This window comes from Hypanus sabinus, chromosome 13 (genome assembly GCF_030144855.1).
Source record: "Hypanus sabinus isolate sHypSab1 chromosome 13, sHypSab1.hap1, whole genome shotgun sequence".
Lineage (NCBI taxonomy): Eukaryota > Metazoa > Chordata > Chondrichthyes > Myliobatiformes > Dasyatidae > Hypanus > Hypanus sabinus.
Window position 1 is genome coordinate 40,686,899 of NC_082718.1, and position 20,806 is coordinate 40,707,704.

The following is a 20,806-nucleotide window of genomic DNA, read 5'->3' on the forward strand; positions in this document are numbered from 1 at the left end:
TCGGGGACTCCAGCCACTTTTTTTTTGGTCATAATTAACCTAACAACAGATGCTCATTTCTCTTAAGGTTTCCTGTTGCTCACTGCATCTGTGAATTATTTTTCAAGCATTTCTAAAGAAGGCAATTTCAACCATTTTTCCCACAGTTTTCTACTCCAATACAGACATAATCTTTCCAATCAGTAATATACTGCAGCAATCTAAGCAAAAGTTCATGGTATGTTTTCATTTCATTTCATTTCTCTGGAGATGCATTGAGCAAACTTTATGTTCAGAACATACAAGTTCTTCACCCTTGACAGACTCCAGCCAGATAGTTTATAATCTTCTGATTTTCCTTTGATAATTTTGTTCAAAGATTTTGTCAGGATACTGTATTTATTGCTAGTCTGAGACATTGGTCTTGGCAGATTTTCATATCCAATAAGTTAAATAGTTCTAAGGCAGGTTTTAACTTTATTTTATTCCATGTCCTTGCATTTCTTTCCTCCCTTGCCTCGAAAATGCAGTTATAAAGTAGATTAACCTGTCTATTGGTGGCTTCAGTAGTAAATCCCAAGGATTAAATGGAACATCTCGAAACAAAAGATGCAGAAATCTATCTGCCATGGTAAAAGAAAATTGCAAAGGTGAACAGCATGGTAGTGTAGTGGTTAGCACAATGCTTTACAGTACCAGTAACCAGGGTTCAATTTCCGTCACTGCCTGTAAGGAGTCTGTATGTTCTCCCCGCGATCGCATGGGTTGCCTCCGGGTGCTCAGGTTTCTCCTCCCACATTCCAAAGATGTACCAGTTGCCCTGTGATTAGGCTAGGGGTAAACTGGGGGAATTGCTAGATGGCGTGTTCATTGGGTCAGAAGGGTCTACTCTGCACTGTATCTCTAAATAAAATAAAAAATTAAAATTAAATTTAAAAAAAACTTAATGGCCCAGATTTGGCTGGGTTTGGTCAGCTATTCTGTGCTGAATTTCCAGTCTGTCTGATCAAGACTTTGGATGAACGTGCGAATCCCAAAGTTACTGATCAGCCTCCTCTACCAATTTTCAAAGGTGTTTTCTTTATATTGCCCTGTTTTCTGTAACTTTCTATCCTGGTCTCAGCAACATGATTCAGGTCAGGAGAATCTTAAGTAACCACATCATGCAAATATGTAAATTCACAAGATCTCAGTTCAGATCTTAATCATTAACCCTGTTATCAGCATTAATGGTCTCAATGTGCTGCCCAGCTCTTTCCTCATTACTGCTCAAGCAAATACATTTGTCACATTTGCCCAAAGACGACTTGCAGCTGGAGCTGCTGCCTCTAAAATCTGTCGTAACTGATGTTTTGTTTTGAATTAAATGTATTGGGTGGTGTATTTTGCAGGTTATTTTAAGCTGAGTAACTACTGGGAAAATCTAGAGGTTTGGGCTTTATGTAAAATGTGACTTCATTCAATCTGTTATTTTCTCATTTGTTGGAAATCTGTGGTCAAAGCCCATTGCTCGACTGTGTTTCAAGTTCAAGTGCACTTCAGTCTTGTGGATGATTTTGCCGATTTTTCCTGAGAAACAATTTCTTATCATGATGCAACATTTTATAACACTGGGACTTTCTAACTGTGCACGTACGGCTGCAAAAGGACAAACTGAATCAGTATTTTCAGTGAAGTCTGTGAAGTTGCCATTAGTAGGGAGAAGGTTCCTGGGAAACTGATGGTCTAAAGGTAAATAAGTCACCTGGACCAAATGGTTTACACTTCAGGGTTCTGAAAGAAGTGGCTGAAGAGATTGTGGAGGTATTGGTAATGATCTTTCAAGAATCATTTGATTCTGGCATGGTTCCAGAGGAATGGAAAATTGCAATTGTCACTCCACTCTTCAAGAAGGGAGAGGGGCAGAAGAAAGGAAATTATAGGCCAGTTGGACTGACCTCAAAAGTTGGGAAGCTGTTGGAGCCGATTGTTAAGGATGCAGTTTTGGGATACTTGGAGGCACATAGACAGTAGCCCAAAGTCAGCATGGTTTCCTCAAGGGAAGTTTTTCCCTGACAAATCTGTTGGAATTCTTTGAAGGAGTAGTAAGAGGGATAGACAAAGGAGAATCAGTGGTTGATGTGCACTTGGAGTTTCAGAAGCCCTTTGACAAGGTGCCACACATGAGGCTGCTTAACAAGTTAAGAACCCATGGTATTACAGGAAAGATACTAGCACAGCTAAAGCATTGGCTGGTTGGCAGGAGGCAAAGAGTGGGAATAAAGGGAGCCTTTTCTGATTGGCTACCAGTGACCACAGGGGCCTGTGCCTGGACCACTTATTTTTACATTATATGTCAGTGATTTGGATGATAAGATGGATGGCTTTGTGGCCAAGTTTGTGAGCAATACGAAAATAGATGGAAGGCCAAGTAGTTTTGAGAAAGTAGAGAAGCTACAAAAGGACTTAGATTAGGGGAATGGGCAAAGAAGTGGCAGATGGAATACAAGTTTTGGGAAGTGTATGGTCATTGATTTTGGTAGGAAAAATGAAAGGGTTGACTATTTTCTAAATAGAGAGAAAATTCAAAAAACTGAGGCACTTGGGAGTTGGGAGTCCTTGTGAAGGATTCCCTAGAGATTAATTTGCAGGTTGAATTGGTGGTGAGGAAGGCAAATGCGATGTTAGCATTCATTTCGAGAGGACTGGAAACTAAAAGCAAGGATGTAATGTTGAAACTTTATAAAGCACTAGTGAGGCCTCACGGAGTATTGTGAGCAGTTATTGGCCCCTTATCTAAGAAAGGATGTGCTACTAATTGGAGAGGGTTCAAAGGACATTTAGGAAAATGTGTGTTATTGAAAGGCTTGTCACACGTGGAGAGTTTGATGGTTCTGGACCTCTACTCACAAGAATGAGAAGAATGAGGGGTGATCGAATTAAACCCGATTGAATGTTGAAAGGCCTCAATAAAATGGATGTGGAGAGGATGTTTCCTATGGTGGGGGAGTCTAAGACCAGAGGACACAACCTCGGAATAGACGGATGTCCTTTCAGAACGGAGATAAAGGGAAATTTCTTTAGCCAGAGAGTGGTGAATCTGTAGAATTTGTTGCTGTGGAGGTCAAGTAATTGGGTATATTTAAGGCAGAGGCTGATAGATTCTTGATTAATCAGGGCATGAAGGGATACGGGGAGAAGGCAAGAGATTGGAGCTGAGAGGGAAAATAGGTCAGTTGTGATGAAATGGCGGAGCAGACTCAATGGACTAAATGGCCTAATCTGCTCCTGTATCTTCTGGTCTTATAAGTAATCTGACAGAGACCAGTGTGTGTCCTCGACACCTGCGTCCCTCATGACAATAAGCGGTTTATTAATACTACTTCAGGAGAGCATTCTGCAGGAGCACTGGGATGTTAAGTAGTAGTGGAATTGCTCTTTGTCTCTTCTTAATAATTCATTAGAGAGGCGAGTTAGACAGCTGGAAGGAGTCGGCTAAGAAACACTAGATCAGGGGTTCCCAACCTTTTTTATGCCATGGACAAATACCATTAAGCAAAGGGTCCCTGGGCCCCAGGTTGGGAACTCCTGCACTAGATGTTCATACTACTGTTTTCAATTGAAAACAAGAGTTTTTCCAGAATCTCAAAGAAAAGCAATGACTCTTGTACTTCTGTACCTTACACAGATAGGAATCGTCAGAACATTTAAAAGAAATTCAAAATATCCATTTCTCTCCTTGCACTAACATTATTCTACTCTACTAATGTATCCATTGAACACCTGCATGCTTGAACAGATGCAGATCAATGCATTAGGAATATATTATTAATTTTGAATGGTACTCATTAAATTTCATGTTACAGCACAGGCCAGTATTTTAAGTTTTCATTCTTAGTACCACTGACAGATTTACTTCAGGATAGCTTTTAAAACAAAGTTAAAGCTTCATATTGTGACCTCCTAAAGGATCAAAACAGATCACCTGTAAGCTGTGTTTGAGCTTCAGTTTTGACAGTAGGAGTATCTTATCTGTAATTTGAAGAGTGTTTCAGCTGGCTGCTTAGAGCCACGGAACAAGATTAAGACCACCTTGCGCTTTCATGGTGTAACTTAAATTTTGGTGGTTTATTTTTTAAGGAAAGATGTTCCCACCAAGTTCATGTCCCGAAATAGAGATTTTACTGTTCAGAGACGGAGTATTATTTACAACATTGCTGGTCGCAGATTGAGGCATTCAGCTCTAGAGAGGATATTAATCATTGACTTTGGCTGCAATTCTGAAAAAAAAGATTAAAAGATTATCTGTAAATAATACAGCACCATAGAGAGTAACATTGCTGTACATTGGTAATTGGAATGAAAGTCAGGAGCTGCTACATCTCCTGTATCTGGCGCCAATCCCAGCCAGATAGTTTGGCCACTATTTATAAAACAGGAGGTTCTTGTAATGCTTACCACTGCATAAACTCAGTTGGAAGGCAAATTTACTGGTCCCATGGTTTTTATTTCAGAATATTGTCAAAGCTGCTAGTGCCATTTTAGATCCTCAGAACAAGGATCACTGGGAACAGATCCAGCGGACAGAAGGAGGCACCGCGCATCTGATGAAACACTATGAGGAATATGCACACACTGTAGCTCGAAACCTAAGGAAAACCTACCTCCGACCCTTCACCATCGTCACCGCAAATCTGAGTGAGTAACGAGGCAGAGCTGCGTAATTGCAGAGAATAGTCCATTAGAAATACTGAAGTGAATTTTATCACTCTAAAGTTAGAATGTTGTGTTGGCTCTGATAGAACATATTTGAAATCTTGCCTACTTCAGGTTTAATGTGGCGAAGTGGGCAGCCAACTTCTCACTACAGGCAGATTGGCAATATAGAGACTGAGGATAAAACCTCTTGGATGTAGCCAGTTTTGCAGGGTTAGCCTTTCTGGCTGTACTTCTCAAGCCTTGGGGAACCCGGCAGCTGAAGCGAAGTGATGACAATTTTGTCTCCAGAGTACAACCTGTGGGCCAGGAGGAGCAAAACCCTCCCCACTTAAAACATTGCCAGGCTCAAACATCTCTGAGAGCTTTCTACGGAGTTCTACCCAAGTATCTGAAGACATAGCATGTTAAAAATCTGCGTGCATTTAAAATTGACAAATACAAAGCATCTAGCCTGAAATTTTGAACCCAATTTGTGCCACAATCATCCATGTATCATGCATTGGGAATGCATATTCTTTTGTCAGTCTGTCTTTCAGCAGTCTGGTTATGAGTATCCCATTGTCTCCTCTCTTCAGAGACATTTGAGTGAATAAAGCTGCTTTCTGTATACAAACGGCATTTAAGCAACCGTGGCTTAATGCATAGGTTACTGTTTCTTATTGGTTCCTTATGGGGTTATAGCAGCAAAAAAAAATAGATCCAAAATCAAACCAAAGCAATTGTCGCCAGCCTGTGACTCCAGACGAAGTTGTTATGCTCGTGTGGCTCACCCTCGGCTCCAATGAAATGATTGTTCTAAAAAGTTGAGTCCTTTATTAGCCATTAGCTAACATACAATCTTGAAGTGATATTAAGCAGTCAGCAAAGATAGGACCTCCATGGTCCCCAAGCTATAAACTACCTTGAAATAGTTAAGAATACAAAAGGTAATCCCTTTGCTTTTACGATGCCTCCACTAATGTGACTAGTTACAATAAGCACCCAGCTCAGAACACATGGTTCCTAAAGGGGTCTTCTTCAGGCTAAGCCACACTCCATGCAGACTTATCACCAAACTGTCACCACAGCCAGTAAGGAATGAGAGGATCATTGATGCCCGGCATCAGTAATATCTCCCCCTCATTGCCTGTCTGGTGCATTATAGTGCCAATAGTTACACCTGCTGCCTTTAAACAGTTAAACACAAACTAGACCAAACAACCGAAACCTTGTCCAATACTCTTATTTCACAAGTATCATGAAGTCTTTCAGTTGCCGGTAAAAAAAAATAGACTTTTTGTTTTAAAAATCACAGCGTTTAAATAAACCAGAAGCAACCAATCCTTGATAATGTAAGACTGTACTTTTTCCCATGTACTTGAACTTGATGTTTATGTGTTCTCACACTTGTAGTCATTGCAGTTGATGTTTTCGAGATAACAAACTTTGGAGGCACTAGCATGCCACAATTTGAGAAGATCCGTGAAGAAATTCCCAAAGGTCTTGAATCCAGTGTATTTTTTCCCAATGCTATCTTCAAAGCTGGAGATGACCAAGGTAAGATTGCTTCGAACTTATTCTTACAGAACTTCATTCAAATCATGGGGTGTTGAGCGTTTTCCAAGAGTAGACGCGAGCAGACAAGACACTGGAAATCAGTGATCAATGCTTATTTAATACTGTAACTCTTGATTTGAACAGTCTGAGAACTGAAGTGATTTTTATGGAGAGGGAAAATAAATCAATTAGTGGTGCCCAGTCCTGACATTTAACCAATGGAGCCAAAATCTGTGTGTTTGCTTAAGTAATTAGATGAAGTGCAGATGAAACTTAATCATACTGCTTGTACACCTGAATTTTCTGATAACCCGTGGTAGTATGATAGCATTAGCAGTAGGCTGAAGGATCTGGTTCCATTATGAGTGTCCCTTTGGATGGGGTGCTGTCCACACCAGTAGAACAGTGTGGAAATGGATACATCACCTTGAAGGAGACAATATAAAACAGTAATGTTCATTTTAAAAAAAACGTTTTTCTTTCAATCTCGTGGCTGCATTTGGATTGTAGATTTTCATCACTGAAGAAAATGCTTTTGAATGTTAGACGCATTTCATTTTGTCCTGAAAATGAATTTTAGTTGAACGCTGGCTCATAATATAGCAAATAAGTTGTTCAGCTATTTATTAGAACTATTTGTGGGAAAATGAAAGTGTTTGAAGGGAAATAGTCACTGGAAGTGTTAATCAGTTTCACAACAGTTTTAATATCGAAGGACTTTGGTAATCTGGGACTTAATGAAACTAATTTTTTTTCATAACCCTTTGCTGAATTCTTACACAAGTGAGGCAGGTCATGCACAGTTTTATTTTAAATTTCTTTAGTGTGAGGTATTGCCACGGCCAAGCTTCAGCACATTCATATATTTGCAAAAAACAATTACATTAAAGCAGTTTGCCTCACATAATATGAAATAATGCGTGGCGAGGTAGAGATATGTCTCTACCAAAGGAGGTGTAAGGTGCTCCTTCCCTCCAGTAGTCTGCAGGTCACCCTTGGGCAAGGTGTAACACTTGCTTAGCCCCCAGTGAAAGTCACATGAAGCCATGGGAGTAGGTTGAATGAGCAGCTGGTGAATATCACAAGTCCTGGTTATGCAACCATTGACGCCATTGCCATCTCTGAAGATTACAGGTAGTCCCTGAGTTACAAACGTCTGACTTACGGACAACTTGTACTTACAAACTGAGGAAGGAGAACACTGTTCACCATTTTAAGTCAGATCACGACGCCATCCGCCATTTTGAGTCGGATCGCAATTCCATCCGCCATTTTAAGTCATTGCCATTGACACTGTGTTGAGTGTGTAACTTTGTATTTGGCTTAAATTTTTCTTAGCAAGATTCACCCTAACCCTGCCCGCCCCCCCCCCCCCTCCACCAATTCCAGTCGGCTGGAGAACGGAGGTCCCCGAGTTCGACCTAGTGACAGACCACTCCCATGCCGGATTGATGTTAATCCAGTGACTCTTGTACCATCCGTGCTGGGTTGATGTCAAGCTTGCAACTCGGCCTCGTTAAAAAAAACACTGCCACCTCCAGTTTAAATTTCCACATGGAATATTGTGGAGGATCAAATACCCGAACCCAGCACAGCCCCTAGTTGTCCCATTTAACCTATCTCAGTGCGGTAGATTTGAGGACCCGGGGAATTCAGTGCAGTGGTCCTTAAGATCCAGCGGACCTCGGTAGCCGGCACAGCTCAGGACCCGCTGCCCGCTGTTTCTGTTCCATTGACGGGAAGCGATCATGATTGAAAATAAAGTGGAAATAATAAAGCGTTTGGAAAGAGGTGAAACATCATTGGACATTGGAATAGCACAAGGCTACAGTCGGTCAATGATCAGAACAATTTTAAAGGATGACGGATAAAGTGAGAATAATGGAGCATGTGAAAGGCCCTGCCCCGATGAAAGCTACAATTATTACTAAGCAACACAGTGGTTTAATTATTGGAATACATACATTTCTTAAGTGTTCTATATGCATAAAAAGGTAAAATATATACTATATACTAAGACAAACGTTTGACTAACTGACACTAAACAATACCGGATGTACTTGTTCCAACTTGTGTACAAATCCGACTTAAAGACGGACTCAGGAACGGAACTTGTTCGTAACCCAAGGACTACCTGTATGGCTGGGGTTACCCATTTTGCAAAGACACTACGCAGGAGATGGCAATGGCAAACCAGTTCTGTAGAAAAATTTGCCAAGAACAATCATGTTCATGGATAAGACCATGATAGCCCATGTCAATATGACCTGGCACATATTGATGTTGATGATGAATAATGAATAGCAAAATGTTTTTTCTGTGCCTAAATCATGTAGACTGAGATGTTCTACAATTTTAGTTTCTTGCCTGTACTGAATTAGTTAATTTTAGCCAGCATGTCTGTCCCAGGATGAAAAAGAATCACTTGTGCTTCTCACTTCTGGTCGCTGTTTGATTGACAAGAACCCACGATCAAGCACTGGCCACGTTGAACTGACCAGGACGATATATAGGAAAGGACTCCTGTGTTCCAAAACAAACAAGACCATCAAGAGCTGAAATAGTTGGTAGGAATGGAGGAATTTAGGTGAAAAGGATGATGAGAAAAAAATCTCAATGTCAAACCAAGTCAAGTTATTGTCATTTAACTATATACATGTGTACTGTCAAACAAGACAATGTTTTTCCAGACCAGGGTATAAAGCACACTAGTACACATAACACACTTATAACACACAATAATTTAGGAAAGTAAGGAAAAAATCAACAGATGAATTACGCATGAATAAACAAAGTAAAATGCAAAAATTAAATATTGTAAAGCACAGAACAAATTAACTGGTGACACTTAGAATGTGATGCGGCAGGGAGTTCAGAAACCTAATGGCCTGAGGGAAGAAACTGTTTCTCATCCTGACCATTCTTGTTTTTATGCATTGAAGTCTCTTGCCCGGTGGTAGAAAGTCAAAGAGGATGGACAGGTGGGACCCTTGATAATACTAAGGGCCTTGCGTATGCAGCACCTTTGGTAAAGTCCCCAGTGGATAGTATGGAGACCCCTATAATCCTCTCAGCCATCCTCACAGGCCTTTGTAGGGACTTCCAGTCTGATACTCTGCTGCTTCCGTGCAGCTTGTCAAGACACTCTCAATGGTGCTCCTTTAAAGTTCAGTTAGAATGGGTGGTGGGGGGAGTCTTACTTGCTTCAATCTCTTCAGGAAGTGGAGGCATTTCTGTGCCTACTTGTTCAGGGAGGTGATGTTGAGGGATCAGGTGAGATCATCCGTAACATGAACTCCCCGGAACTTGGTGCACATAACTCTCTCCGCGGAGGGTCCATGTACTCGCAGAGCTGGATGATTTATCTGCCCCTTCCTGGAGCCCACAATGATTTCCTTAGTCTTCTCCACATTCAGACTCGAGTTGCTCTTCTCACACCAGTCCATCAGGTGTTCCACTTCTTCTCTGTACTCTGACTCATCATCGTTGAACAGCAGCGGGCTGAACACACGGCCCTGGGAAGAAGCACCACCATCCGGTGTAACGGGACTAGAGAGGTTGCTGCCCAAACGGACTGCCTGTGGCCTTTCTGTTAAGGAGTCCAGGATCCATTACAGAGGGAAGTGTTGAGACCCAGTGAGTGAAGCGTCCCGTCCAGTTTCTGGTCTGTGATGAATGCATTGTCAGAGATCATCATCAAGGTTCTGTGACAGAACACATGTTGCAATCTGTGGGGATGTTTTTAAAATCTGACATGGCTCAGGGTTCATTTCAAAGTACGAAAGGGATGGCTGGATTATTTGCTATCCTACAATGATTCCATTTGTGAAATTCCAGGACAGAGTTATCAACCTACACACAATGGCAGTGGGAAGCCGGAGAATGTGTGGACAAGGAAGCAGAAGAGAAGTGCCAGTGAATCCCACCAGTACGCAGTTGGCGTAGTGATCATATATCGATCACTAGGACAGCTTTTGCCCGAAAGGTTTGATCCGGATCGAAGGAGTATGAGGTATGCTGTTCACTGTAATGAAATTTCTGGAATAGTAGTAAATTTTTTGCTTGCATTTTCTGAAGAAAACTGGAAAACATAGTCCTTCTGTCATGGTCCAATCTACACAGTTAAAGTTGAAGTGCCGAATTTTCAATTTTTCATATAGCAGTCTTAACATTGCAGCATTCAGGAATTCCTGTTTACCTGGTGACTTGCACTAATTGGATAATAATGGGCTTTGAAGTTTCATAAACAGGAGATATCTGCAACAAGTCCAAAGCAACACACACAAAATGCTGGAGGAACTCAGCAGGTTAGGTAGCATCCATGGAAATAAATAAACTGTCAACGTTTCAGGCTGAGGCCCTTCTTCAGGACTCCATAGATTTTGTGTGTCACTTTGAAGTTTCATTGTTTTGAGAAATTTATAATTACACGAGGTACGTCTTGTGGAGGGTGGTGATTTGAAGATGCATCTCTACTAAAGGAGGTATAAGGCGCTTCTTCCCACTACTGGCCCACAGGTCACCCTTGGCCAAGGTGTAGTGCCTGCTTAGCCTCCCAATCATGTGAAGCCATGGGAGCAGGTGGTGGATGGTCAAGTGAGTAGCTGGTGCACGTCACAAGTCCTGGTTATGTGACCACTGATGCCGGGCAGGCAATCTCTGAAGAGTATTGATAATGGCTGTGGTCACTCATCTTGTCAGGACACTGCCCAGAAGAAGGTAATGGCAAACCACTTCTGTAGAAAACATTTTCCATGAACAATCAGGTCATGGAAAGTAACACTCACAGTGTGCTGGAGGAGCTCAGCAGGCCAGGCAACATCTATGGAGAAGGGTAAGCAGTCGACTTTTTGGGCTGAGACCCTTCAGCAGACCTGAAGAAGGGTCTTGGCCCGAAACATCAACTGTTTACTCTTTTCCACAGATGCTCCCTAGCCGGCTGAGTTCCTCCAGCATTTTGTGTGTGTTGCTTCGGATTTCCGGCATTTGCAGATTTTTTTGTGACTATGGTCATGGAAAAACCATGGTCGCCTATGTCAAATGGCCGGTGCTTAACGAATGATTGAACATCTTTTCTACATATAGATTCAGCATTGGTAAATTGTGTAACTACTGAGTGAGGGATGGTATTTGTATTGCTGTAGATTGTCTCAATTATTGTCTAAAAGGTTATTGATAAATAATTTCCCAGCCGCATTCTGCTGGGAGCAGAACTTGCTATTCGCTTTGAATTTTCTTTGTAATGTTGGACTGTGAGATTAAGGGGAATTACATGGGGTTTTCACAGTCAGATACTCTTATAGGTTATTGGAGCAAACAGAAACATTTGATGTTCTTGTACACCTTGTTTTTTCATTGCCAGAAATATCTAAATAACTTCAGCATGCCCTAATCAATGTATTGTTTATCTTCAGAGTTCCTAACCGCCCGGTCATAAACACACCCATCGTCAGTGCTACAGTTTACACTGAGGACCAAAATATGCCTGCACAGTTGGATAGCCCGATAACCCTGAATTACCGTTTGTTTGTGACAGAGGAGAGGACCAAGCCCCTCTGTGTATTTTGGAACCATACTCTCGCGTAAGTGAGATTAAAAAAAAACTTCGGTTTCCTTCTTATTTATGTGCTTGTTGAGGTCTAAAAAATACAAAATTCTTTGTTGAGTGCAAAAGATTACATATCTAAGACTGTTTTTAAGTACGATTTGACCATCTGAACACCTGAACATTTATCTTCTATAAATATAAAGGTAGTTCTGTGATTTGATTGTGTTTAGAGAACTATTAAGAACCTTTCTTTTTACATGTATTTCACTCTGGCACTGCTTGTCTTGAAACAAAATTAAAGGCTTACTTTACATTCAGTTTGACTTCCTTAAGAATAGGCCCTAAAAATGCGCTGGACCCGTGGGAAACCCCCAGCATAGTAAATACACCTAGCTTGCTTTTGATGAATAGCAGCACCCCTGTGTTTTGAGCATCATCTTGATCTCTGGGATCTATATCAAAAAGTAGTGCGAGCACTTAAACAGGAAAACTGTTGGGGCAAGAATTAAGCATCCATTGTTTGGATGTGCTCATCACTGAATATTGCACAAATGTTGAAAACATTTCATAGCTGATTGTTCTAGATTCTAGTATAATCCTCTCAATTGTTTTCTTTTATAGGGTTGGAGGCACTGGAGGGTGGTCCTCCAAAGGGTGCGAACTTTTTTTGCGGAATGAATCCCATATCAGCTGCCAGTGCAATCACATGACCAGCTTTGCCGTGCTTATGGACATTTCCAGGCGGGAGGTAAGACAGGTCATGTGACCATGCCCAAACTGCTTCCATTGTGCTCGAGGCAGTACAGCACACATTTTCCAGTTTATTAAACACATTTTCCACATGTTCAACTCAGGCAGAGGCATGCTTCCCTTTCTGTCTCATTTCCCAATTTAAAAAAAACACAGTATAAAAATATAGCCTGCAGCAACCTTGTCTTTTTAAATTAATATTTTAATACAATGTTATCGATACTCAAGCCTGAACAATGCTCCAACGTTTAGCGGAGATTGAGAAGGTGCGATTATGTAAATAGGTCTCCAGCCACTCAGACTGCAAGAAGTTTAGTAGATTCACTAGGCTTGTAGATTTTACAATTATTTTGTATTCTTTAATTTATTTCAGTTTCAATGCAGCAGCCCTTTGCCTGTGAGACAGATTTCGTAAATGACAAAGGATGACTAATGAGGGCCCTTGTTTCCCACGTTTGCAATTTGGGGTGGGTGGGAGTGGAATGTTATGGCAGCATAGCAACCACCGGGTTACCGAGCTGCACCTAAACTTGGGAATGCTATTAGTAATCGCTTTTGGGAGTTTTTGTGCACTGCTCTCCATCTGCGGGGTGATCCTTGTAGCTTCGCAGTTTGTTTCCTCAACTTTATTCAGCTTCTCAGCTTTTTTTTTGTTCCTAAGCACCAAAAGGCTTTACAAACTTGTCTCTAGCCATCCACCAATCATATCACGAGGCAAAAAAAAAATACATGAAAGCAGAAGTCTAAACACAGTAGCTTCAAATCGTGCTGCAATTTGATTCACATTGCAACCAGCAGTCGCCTTGGTGCCATAGTGATGCAAGAAGGAGTCAGTTACAATCCTTTCTTGACGTGGGAGATGTACTGATTGACTACCCCTTTAATGGCACTTTGTTGCCCAAAGAGCCTTTGAGGCATCTCAGTATCGTAAAAGGCATTATTAAAAACAGAATTCCTTTTTTTAACTCTAGTAAGTATTGACAAGGAAATATCTTTACATTTGTATTAAGAGTAATTCTTTTAAAACTGCTTCTGAAAGTGGAGTACAAGTGCACATACGTTCTGTTAGGAAAAATACTCAAGAGGTACTAATATCACCTTATTGATTGCACCTCATGCTAAACACCAAGGCACTAAAACTGCCCGGCTATCTGGTTCAAACTGTAGACTTCAATTTTAGTTTCAAGCTGGGTGAGGAGCAGTGTAATGATGTAGAAACCAAACCTCTGCCCTCGGAATGAATTTTCGGTGTTTGCGTTCCTCGAAAAGCCATGACTGGAAACTTTTGAGTTCTGTTTTATATTGCAAATGAGGGCAAAATGTACTTTGGTAAAAAATAATACTTAAGCAAAAGAAAATTAACAACAAAATTAATTTTGAGGATCATTTTCAATGTAAGCCTAACTGCAGATAGAAACTTTGCTGTTGTGCATTTTATCTCATTTAACTTTAAATAACTTCAAGTACAAGATTAACTTCTACAACAAATATCCTATTGACTTTATACTTGCTTATTTTTAATACTTTGATGTCCTTATTGTCAATTCTTTAACAGCATGGTGAGGTTCTCCCTTTGAAGATCGTCACATATACCACTGTCTCGGTCTCCTTGTTTGCTTTGTTTGTGACTTTTCTGTTCCTCGTCCTGGTCAGAACTCTGCGTTCAAATCTCCATAACATCCACAAAAACCTGGTAGCTGCTCTCTTCTTCTCAGAACTCGTCTTCCTTATTGGAATTAACCAGACGGAAAATCCTGTAAGTGTTTTTTTCAGTTTGTATCTCTGCATTGTTAGATCTTTATGGCTAAGTGTCAAATACTACAAAAATTCGGGTACTGGTCAATGGACACATCAGACTCAATTCATCCATTGTTTTTGTTATGGATCTATGCATCTTTCCATGGGGGCAGATTTCAGATTCATATAAAGGCTGAAGATATAAAAAATTCTTCCGTCTGCTAGCTATGAAGGTCCAACATTAAGTGAAGAGAGAAGATTATCAATCTGTTTTCAGGTGACAGAAGAAAACAAGTTTACCTTGTTCTGTCATTAAAATAAGATCAGTTGTAGAAAGAGGTAGATTTATTGTCATCACTGTGTCACATCTGTGATTGAATTGCTACCATAAAATAGAAATAGTTTTGGTTCCTACACTTTAATTAAAATATTTAGAGTTTCTGCACTAACTGTTTATACTGTCACCTGATTGATAATAGTAACACAATTTATGTTGTTATAAGTCAGTTCTCACTAATTATCTTAAGAGTTTTAAATGCACTAGAAGATTTTTGAAGTGAGCAACTGTAATCTTAACACAGTAGTAGATAGCAACATTGATACTTAGTGAGCTTGTAGCGGTTACTGGAAAACCAAACCAAAACCACTGAGAGGCTGAGTGAGGAACCCGACACTGTGTGACGTGCTTCAAATAACTGAGTTCCAAGTCGAGAAAAGTACATTCGATTCTTTATAACAAACCAGCAAAAACAAGTGATCAAAGTTAGCAATAGCAGCAAAATAAGCGTTCAACAAAAAATATCCAAGTCTGTCTCTAACTAAACTAACGGCTCAAGGGGTGAATACATGACTTTACTCACTTCACTTTCACCATGCCCAAGCCCTCGTGGCAAATTACCGTAACCCAAAATCAGATGCACAACACAAAATACAATGCTAACAGACAGAAAATAGCAGCTCCTACAAAGTTGTTTTATGTGGAATCTGACCAACACGTAAATACAAAGCAGCAAGCACTACTCGTAAATAGTCAACTTATCCTTTTTCCTGTTACAGACATTGTGTTGCTTTACAGTTTTGTTCACTATTCTTCATGTACGGTTCTTACTCTATCACTGTAGGGAAGAAATTTGCATAAAAGGCACGCTGATGAATTTGAAAAACTACCTGCCTGGTTGGCATATTATTAAAAAAATGATTTTATTGTTCATAAATGCCTTGCAATATGAATATTTCAACATTTAAAAATTTTGTTCCCCTGCTAAATTTTTCATCAGTCAAAATAAGCCCCAGTACCTAGGTTTTTATAAGCTAAACACAATTACACCAAAATGTCCAATGGTCATTTCTTTTCAAAGTTCACAAATAAGGTCCATCCGCTGGACTTTAGTGGGAATTCCAGGAAAACACAACAGCAGCCTCTAGTGAAAATACACCGCTATTACAGGCAAATTTTATGTCATTAAAATAACAATGAACGGAAAGAAGCGATTTGAGAACTTTGACTGGGTAATTGACCACTATTCTGCATGGGCCAGTGGGTTGACTGAGTGCCCTTTGGAAGTTATATCTTGTTTAACAATGTCATTGCTAATTCTTAATCTCATGGACTGAACTTGGATTCTATGTGGTGATTAGAGCCCTTGCTAAATATTCATTGGCTGATTATTGGGTCCCAGCCAGGAAAAGGCAGGGAGTGCGAGAATAATCTGGCAAAATTCAGAACCCATTCACAATATTTCAATACTGTATCTCGAGGTTCACTGTTTCTGCTGGTTGAGTCCTAAGTTGATATGGAGATTATTTACTTATCCCAATACTGATTGCCACTGAACAGTATCAAAGCAAAACCCTCAAAATTACATAAAACAGCAGATCAAGTTACACTTAGAGAATTCAGACAAGCAATTAAAATGTAATTCTTTAAATTGGTGCATACATTAAAGTGTTACTCTATCTGAGTTAAGCTGTGCAAATAAAACAATAAAGCAAATGGAAGATATTTGGCTTTGATTCAGTTCTTCGTAGCTCAATCAAAAGTTACAAACTGCAGGAAAATTTTTAATCTCGTAAGTGATCAAATATGGTAAATTGCTGATATTTATTGGCTTAGAATTTATTCCCATCAACGAGTCGCCAGTGCCAACCATTGACCAACTCACTGAGCCCTCATTTACTTTGATCAAATATTCCTTTCTTTTCTTTTTAAATCTTTTTATTAATTTTAAACAAACATAAATGAAACATGAATACAAGATGTTTGAGAGTACATAATTAATAGTTTAAATAGACATTCAGATATATAATAATAAAAATATATAACCTCCCAAACTCAGAACATTAATGAACAAAGAAGCAAAAAGAAAAAAAAAGAACCCCCCCCCCCAAAAAAAGAGAAAAAAAACAAAAAGAAACACTAACCAACATGGGCCATTGAATAATATTACGTACATATACAGTAGTGCCAATAACTCCGAACCTCCATCCAAATAATTAAGGATAATATAAGTAAGGTTTAGGAAAAGACAATTCAACTCATATGAAAATGTTGAATAAAAGGTCTCCAAGTTTCTTCAAATTTAACTGAAGGATCAAAAACCACACTTCTAATTTTTTCTAAACTCAAACAAGAGATAGTTTGAGAAAACCACTGAAATACAGTTGGAGGATTAATTTCTTTCCAATTCAATAAAATAGATCTTCTAGCCATTAATGTAACAAATGCAATCATTCGTTGAGATGAAGCGGATAAACGGTTATTATCCGTCATTGGTAAACTGAAAATTGCAGTAAAAGGATGCGGTTGGAAATTGATATTTAAAGCTCTTGAAATAATACTGAAAATATCTTTCCAATAATTTTGTAAACAAGGACAAGACCAGAACATATGAGTCAATGAAGCAACATCAGAATGACATCTATCACAGGTTGAATTAAGATGAGAATAAAATCGAGCCAGTTTATCCTTAGACATATGAGCTCTATGTACAACCTTAAATTGTATTAGGGCATTTTTAGCACAAATAGAGGACGAATTTACCAATAATAAAATTTTTTCCCATTGCTCAGCAGATATAGGACAATGCAACTCTTCTTGCCATTCCTTCTTAATTTTTTCTGATACATCTGACTGTAAATTCATGATCATCTTATAAATGATGGCTACTAAACCCTTTTGATAAGGATTAAGGGCTAAAATTCTTTCTGTAATGTCCAATGGACATTCTTTCGAAAAAGACTGTAACTCATTATACAAAAAATTTCTAACTTGCAAATATCTAAAAAAATGGGTTTTAGGTAAATTATATTTATTAGATAGCTGTTCAAAGGACATAATGTTATCATCCAGAAACAGATCACGAAAACATGGTATACCTTTTGTTTTCCATAAAAGAAAAGCTTGATCCATAGATGAAGGCCGAAAAAAATAATTAGATATTATAGGACATGATAACATAAATTTATTCAAACCAAAAAATTTACGAAATTGAAACCAAGTTCGTAATGTATATCTGACTATAGGATTAGTTATCTGTTTATTCAATTTGAATAAAGAGAAAGGAAGTGAAGATCCTAAGATTGAAGGAGGGCGGCTTGGCTTTACCAAACTTAAGATTTTACTATTGGGCAGTCAATATACGGTATTTAATATTCTGGACACAAGAATTGACTATAGCTACTTGCCCACAATGGGTAAATTTGGAATGTAAATCTGTGCAAGATTTTTCACTGATTTCAATCTTAGGATCTTCACTTCCTTTCACTTTATTCAAATTGAATAAACAGATATTCCTTTTACAATTTTCTTAACAAATTAATCTTTACCTCATCAGTGAGTCCCTCCAATCCAGCACAGACTTGCAGGTGTGTCACTTCCAGATCCGTACAGCATACCATTCACACCAGCTACCAGCTTATTTGTTCAGTCCATGCGAATGACATGACTCGAAGAGTTTCTTTGATGCTTTCAAGACACCGTATAGCCCTCAGCCTTCTGGGATCTCACCTCTCCTAAGCACAGTTGGCACCACGCTCATCACTGAGAAGACCAAGATTCTGGACAGCTGGGCAGAGCAATTTACCATGAATGATAGACATTAACCATTAAAGTGACTCACTTCCCCAAGAAGAGGAAGACAAGAAAGCAATAGGCTTCCTCTCTTCCTCTCCCCTCTCTCCTCTCTCCCCCCTCCCCCTCTCTCTCCCCTCTCTCTCTCTCTCTCTCACACACACACACTATTCATAATGTATAGAATAAACAATTGCATTCAGTAATTTCAAAAAATAACTAGATTTTTATTTTCAGTCCCATTGACAAAAGAGTTGTGGAAGTAAGACTTTGCCATCAAATCCCACACATGTTTAATTGTTCTTGGGATAGAAGGACATTCAAAAGGTTGAAAAATTCATTGATTCTTAAAAAAATTAAAACAGAAGTATTAGATAGCCCTCAATGTTTAAAAAAAACAGTTAATTTATTAATTTTACTTTAGCTGTAATCTCTGACACCAAGAAGGGGACAAGAACAGCAGGGTATTGAGGGCACAACCACCTGTGGGTTCTTCTAATTGACACACTGTCCTGAACTGGTACTGGATCATTGTTCCTTCATTTTCATTGGGAGTAAATATTCAAACACCAGACAGTATAATCAGATAGTCTGTAATGGATAATCAGCCCCTCTCTGAGGACAAGTTTTGTATTCTCAGAAAACAAAGAAATAAAGTGTCCCTCACAGCTGTTTTACTTTCCTTGAAATCAGTGTGAACCCTGGTCCCCTATCTGGTTCAGTCAGCCACAGGTGGCACAGGCAGATTTCCAGACATAATGCAGGACCCATTGGGAACCTAGTGGCATTGTTACTTTGTAATGATGGCAGTTGCCATCCATTAGGGAGGTCGGGCTTCTGCATTTGGAGTTGTAGAGATAGCAGACCCTTATGAGGGATAATGTGGTAAGTATCACATAAAATCATTGCCTTACACTTGGGAAAATGTAGCTCACGAGAATTAAGAAATGAAGTTTCAACCACACCCCGATTTAGTTTTAGAAAAAAAAATCACACAATGTTTAGATTTTGAAAATGCAAAAATTACAAGTCAAGATTTATTTAACCTTTAAACTTAAGTGACTGGTAATGCTTTTAGATTTATAATAAATAGTTGTTGCATTCTTGACAGCAGCAATGTCAGGCTTGAAGAGGGGTGACTGCAAGAGATTACACTAGACAGAATACTCTGTTGACTAATGCTGCTGCAACTCATACCTCTGTTGCATTTTCTTACTTTGAAAGGGCTAAAGGCACGCATTTTCTTTTAAAGCTTAATTCATAAGAGAACTGAATGCCTCTGAAATTATTTTTTTCATTTCCATCCTCATCAATGGAGTTGATGCTTGAGGCTTTTGTGTAAAATCTTCTCAGGAGATCTCTGCTTCACTCGGTTTGTAGGTCTGTAGGCTCAAGTATTCAGACAAAAGAAGTGTCTGACTAGACCGAGCATTCAGTCCAGGACAATCAATCAAAGGATTGTTCTAAGGTCATTCGATATTCACTGACTTTGTTTTCTTGCAGTTTGTCTGCAGTGTGATAGCCCTGTTACTGCACTATTTCTATCTTTGCACTTTTGCCTGGACGTTTGTGGAAGGCCTCCATATTTACCGTATGCTGACAGATATGAGGAACGTAAACCATGGCCACATGCGATTTTACTACACCATTGGATGGGGAATTCCTGCTATCATAACAGGTAACCCAATTCACAGTTACTCTGATGGAAACTATGAGTGAGCTGACCATTGTGTGGCATAGGCGTTCAAAAGTATTTCTGACAAATTAATCTTTTGGGCACTAGGATAGATTTTGTCTTGTTGGGCTTCTGTAATGCAGGTAATAGATTGATTGAAGTGGAACTGAAAATCAAAAGCAATGTCAAATAATTCATCAGTTTGTCATCAGCCTTCACACCATTGATCCGAGTCACAAACTGCTCTTTTGTGTTTGAGAGGAGTAAGGAAAGTAGGGTTTATGTTTCAAATGGATTCTGACAACCTGTATCATTACGGAGAATTAATCCTGCCTGGCCGCTTGCTTCATTGTTGAGCGTTCTCTGCATTTAGTATCTTGAAGTCAGATTTCAACTTCTGCAATGATCTCACCCTTTAGGTAGAAGTTTACATGCTTTGAGTGTCGTTCAGGTGTAAAGGAATTAAGTACGCTAAATAACACTGCTTTATTATGTTTTAAGGTCTGGCTATGGGCTTAGATCCACAAGGTTATGGGAACCCTGACTTTTGCTGGCTGTCGATGGATGACACTCTGATTTGGAGTTTTGCTGGCCCGATTTGCATTGTAGTCATTGTAAGTTATATTTTGATTCTTATAGATATTCCACCCCAATCCTCTCTTCCGTGACTTCACTTTGTCATGATCTTCACTTCCCATGCCAAAGTCCTTGAGTGAGTGTGTTGTTATTTTCTGAACGTGTGGCCTTCTTTCCAGAGCTCTTTGATAGGATCTTGCAGCACAGATAGAGATCCATTCAGCCCATTGTGTTCATG

General features: G+C 39.4%; 1 protein-coding gene across 4 annotated transcripts in view; it reads left to right on the forward strand.

Moving 5' to 3' along the window:
* The window catches only part of LOC132403786 (cadherin EGF LAG seven-pass G-type receptor 1-like), a 368,758-nt gene that overhangs the window by 311,158 nt on the left and 36,794 nt on the right, over positions 1-20,806 (forward strand). For all 4 annotated transcript variants that reach the window (XM_059987470.1, XM_059987471.1, XM_059987472.1 and 1 more), the window contains 8 exons: positions 4,473-4,656; positions 6,070-6,213; positions 10,051-10,225; positions 11,628-11,795; positions 12,383-12,509; positions 14,067-14,267; positions 19,821-19,995; positions 20,494-20,606. In XM_059987470.1, the coding sequence (XP_059843453.1) occupies positions 4,473-4,656; positions 6,070-6,213; positions 10,051-10,225; positions 11,628-11,795; positions 12,383-12,509; positions 14,067-14,267; positions 19,821-19,995; positions 20,494-20,606 (1,287 nt within the window). The remainder of the gene's footprint in view (positions 1-4,472; positions 4,657-6,069; positions 6,214-10,050; positions 10,226-11,627; positions 11,796-12,382; positions 12,510-14,066; positions 14,268-19,820; positions 19,996-20,493; positions 20,607-20,806) is intronic.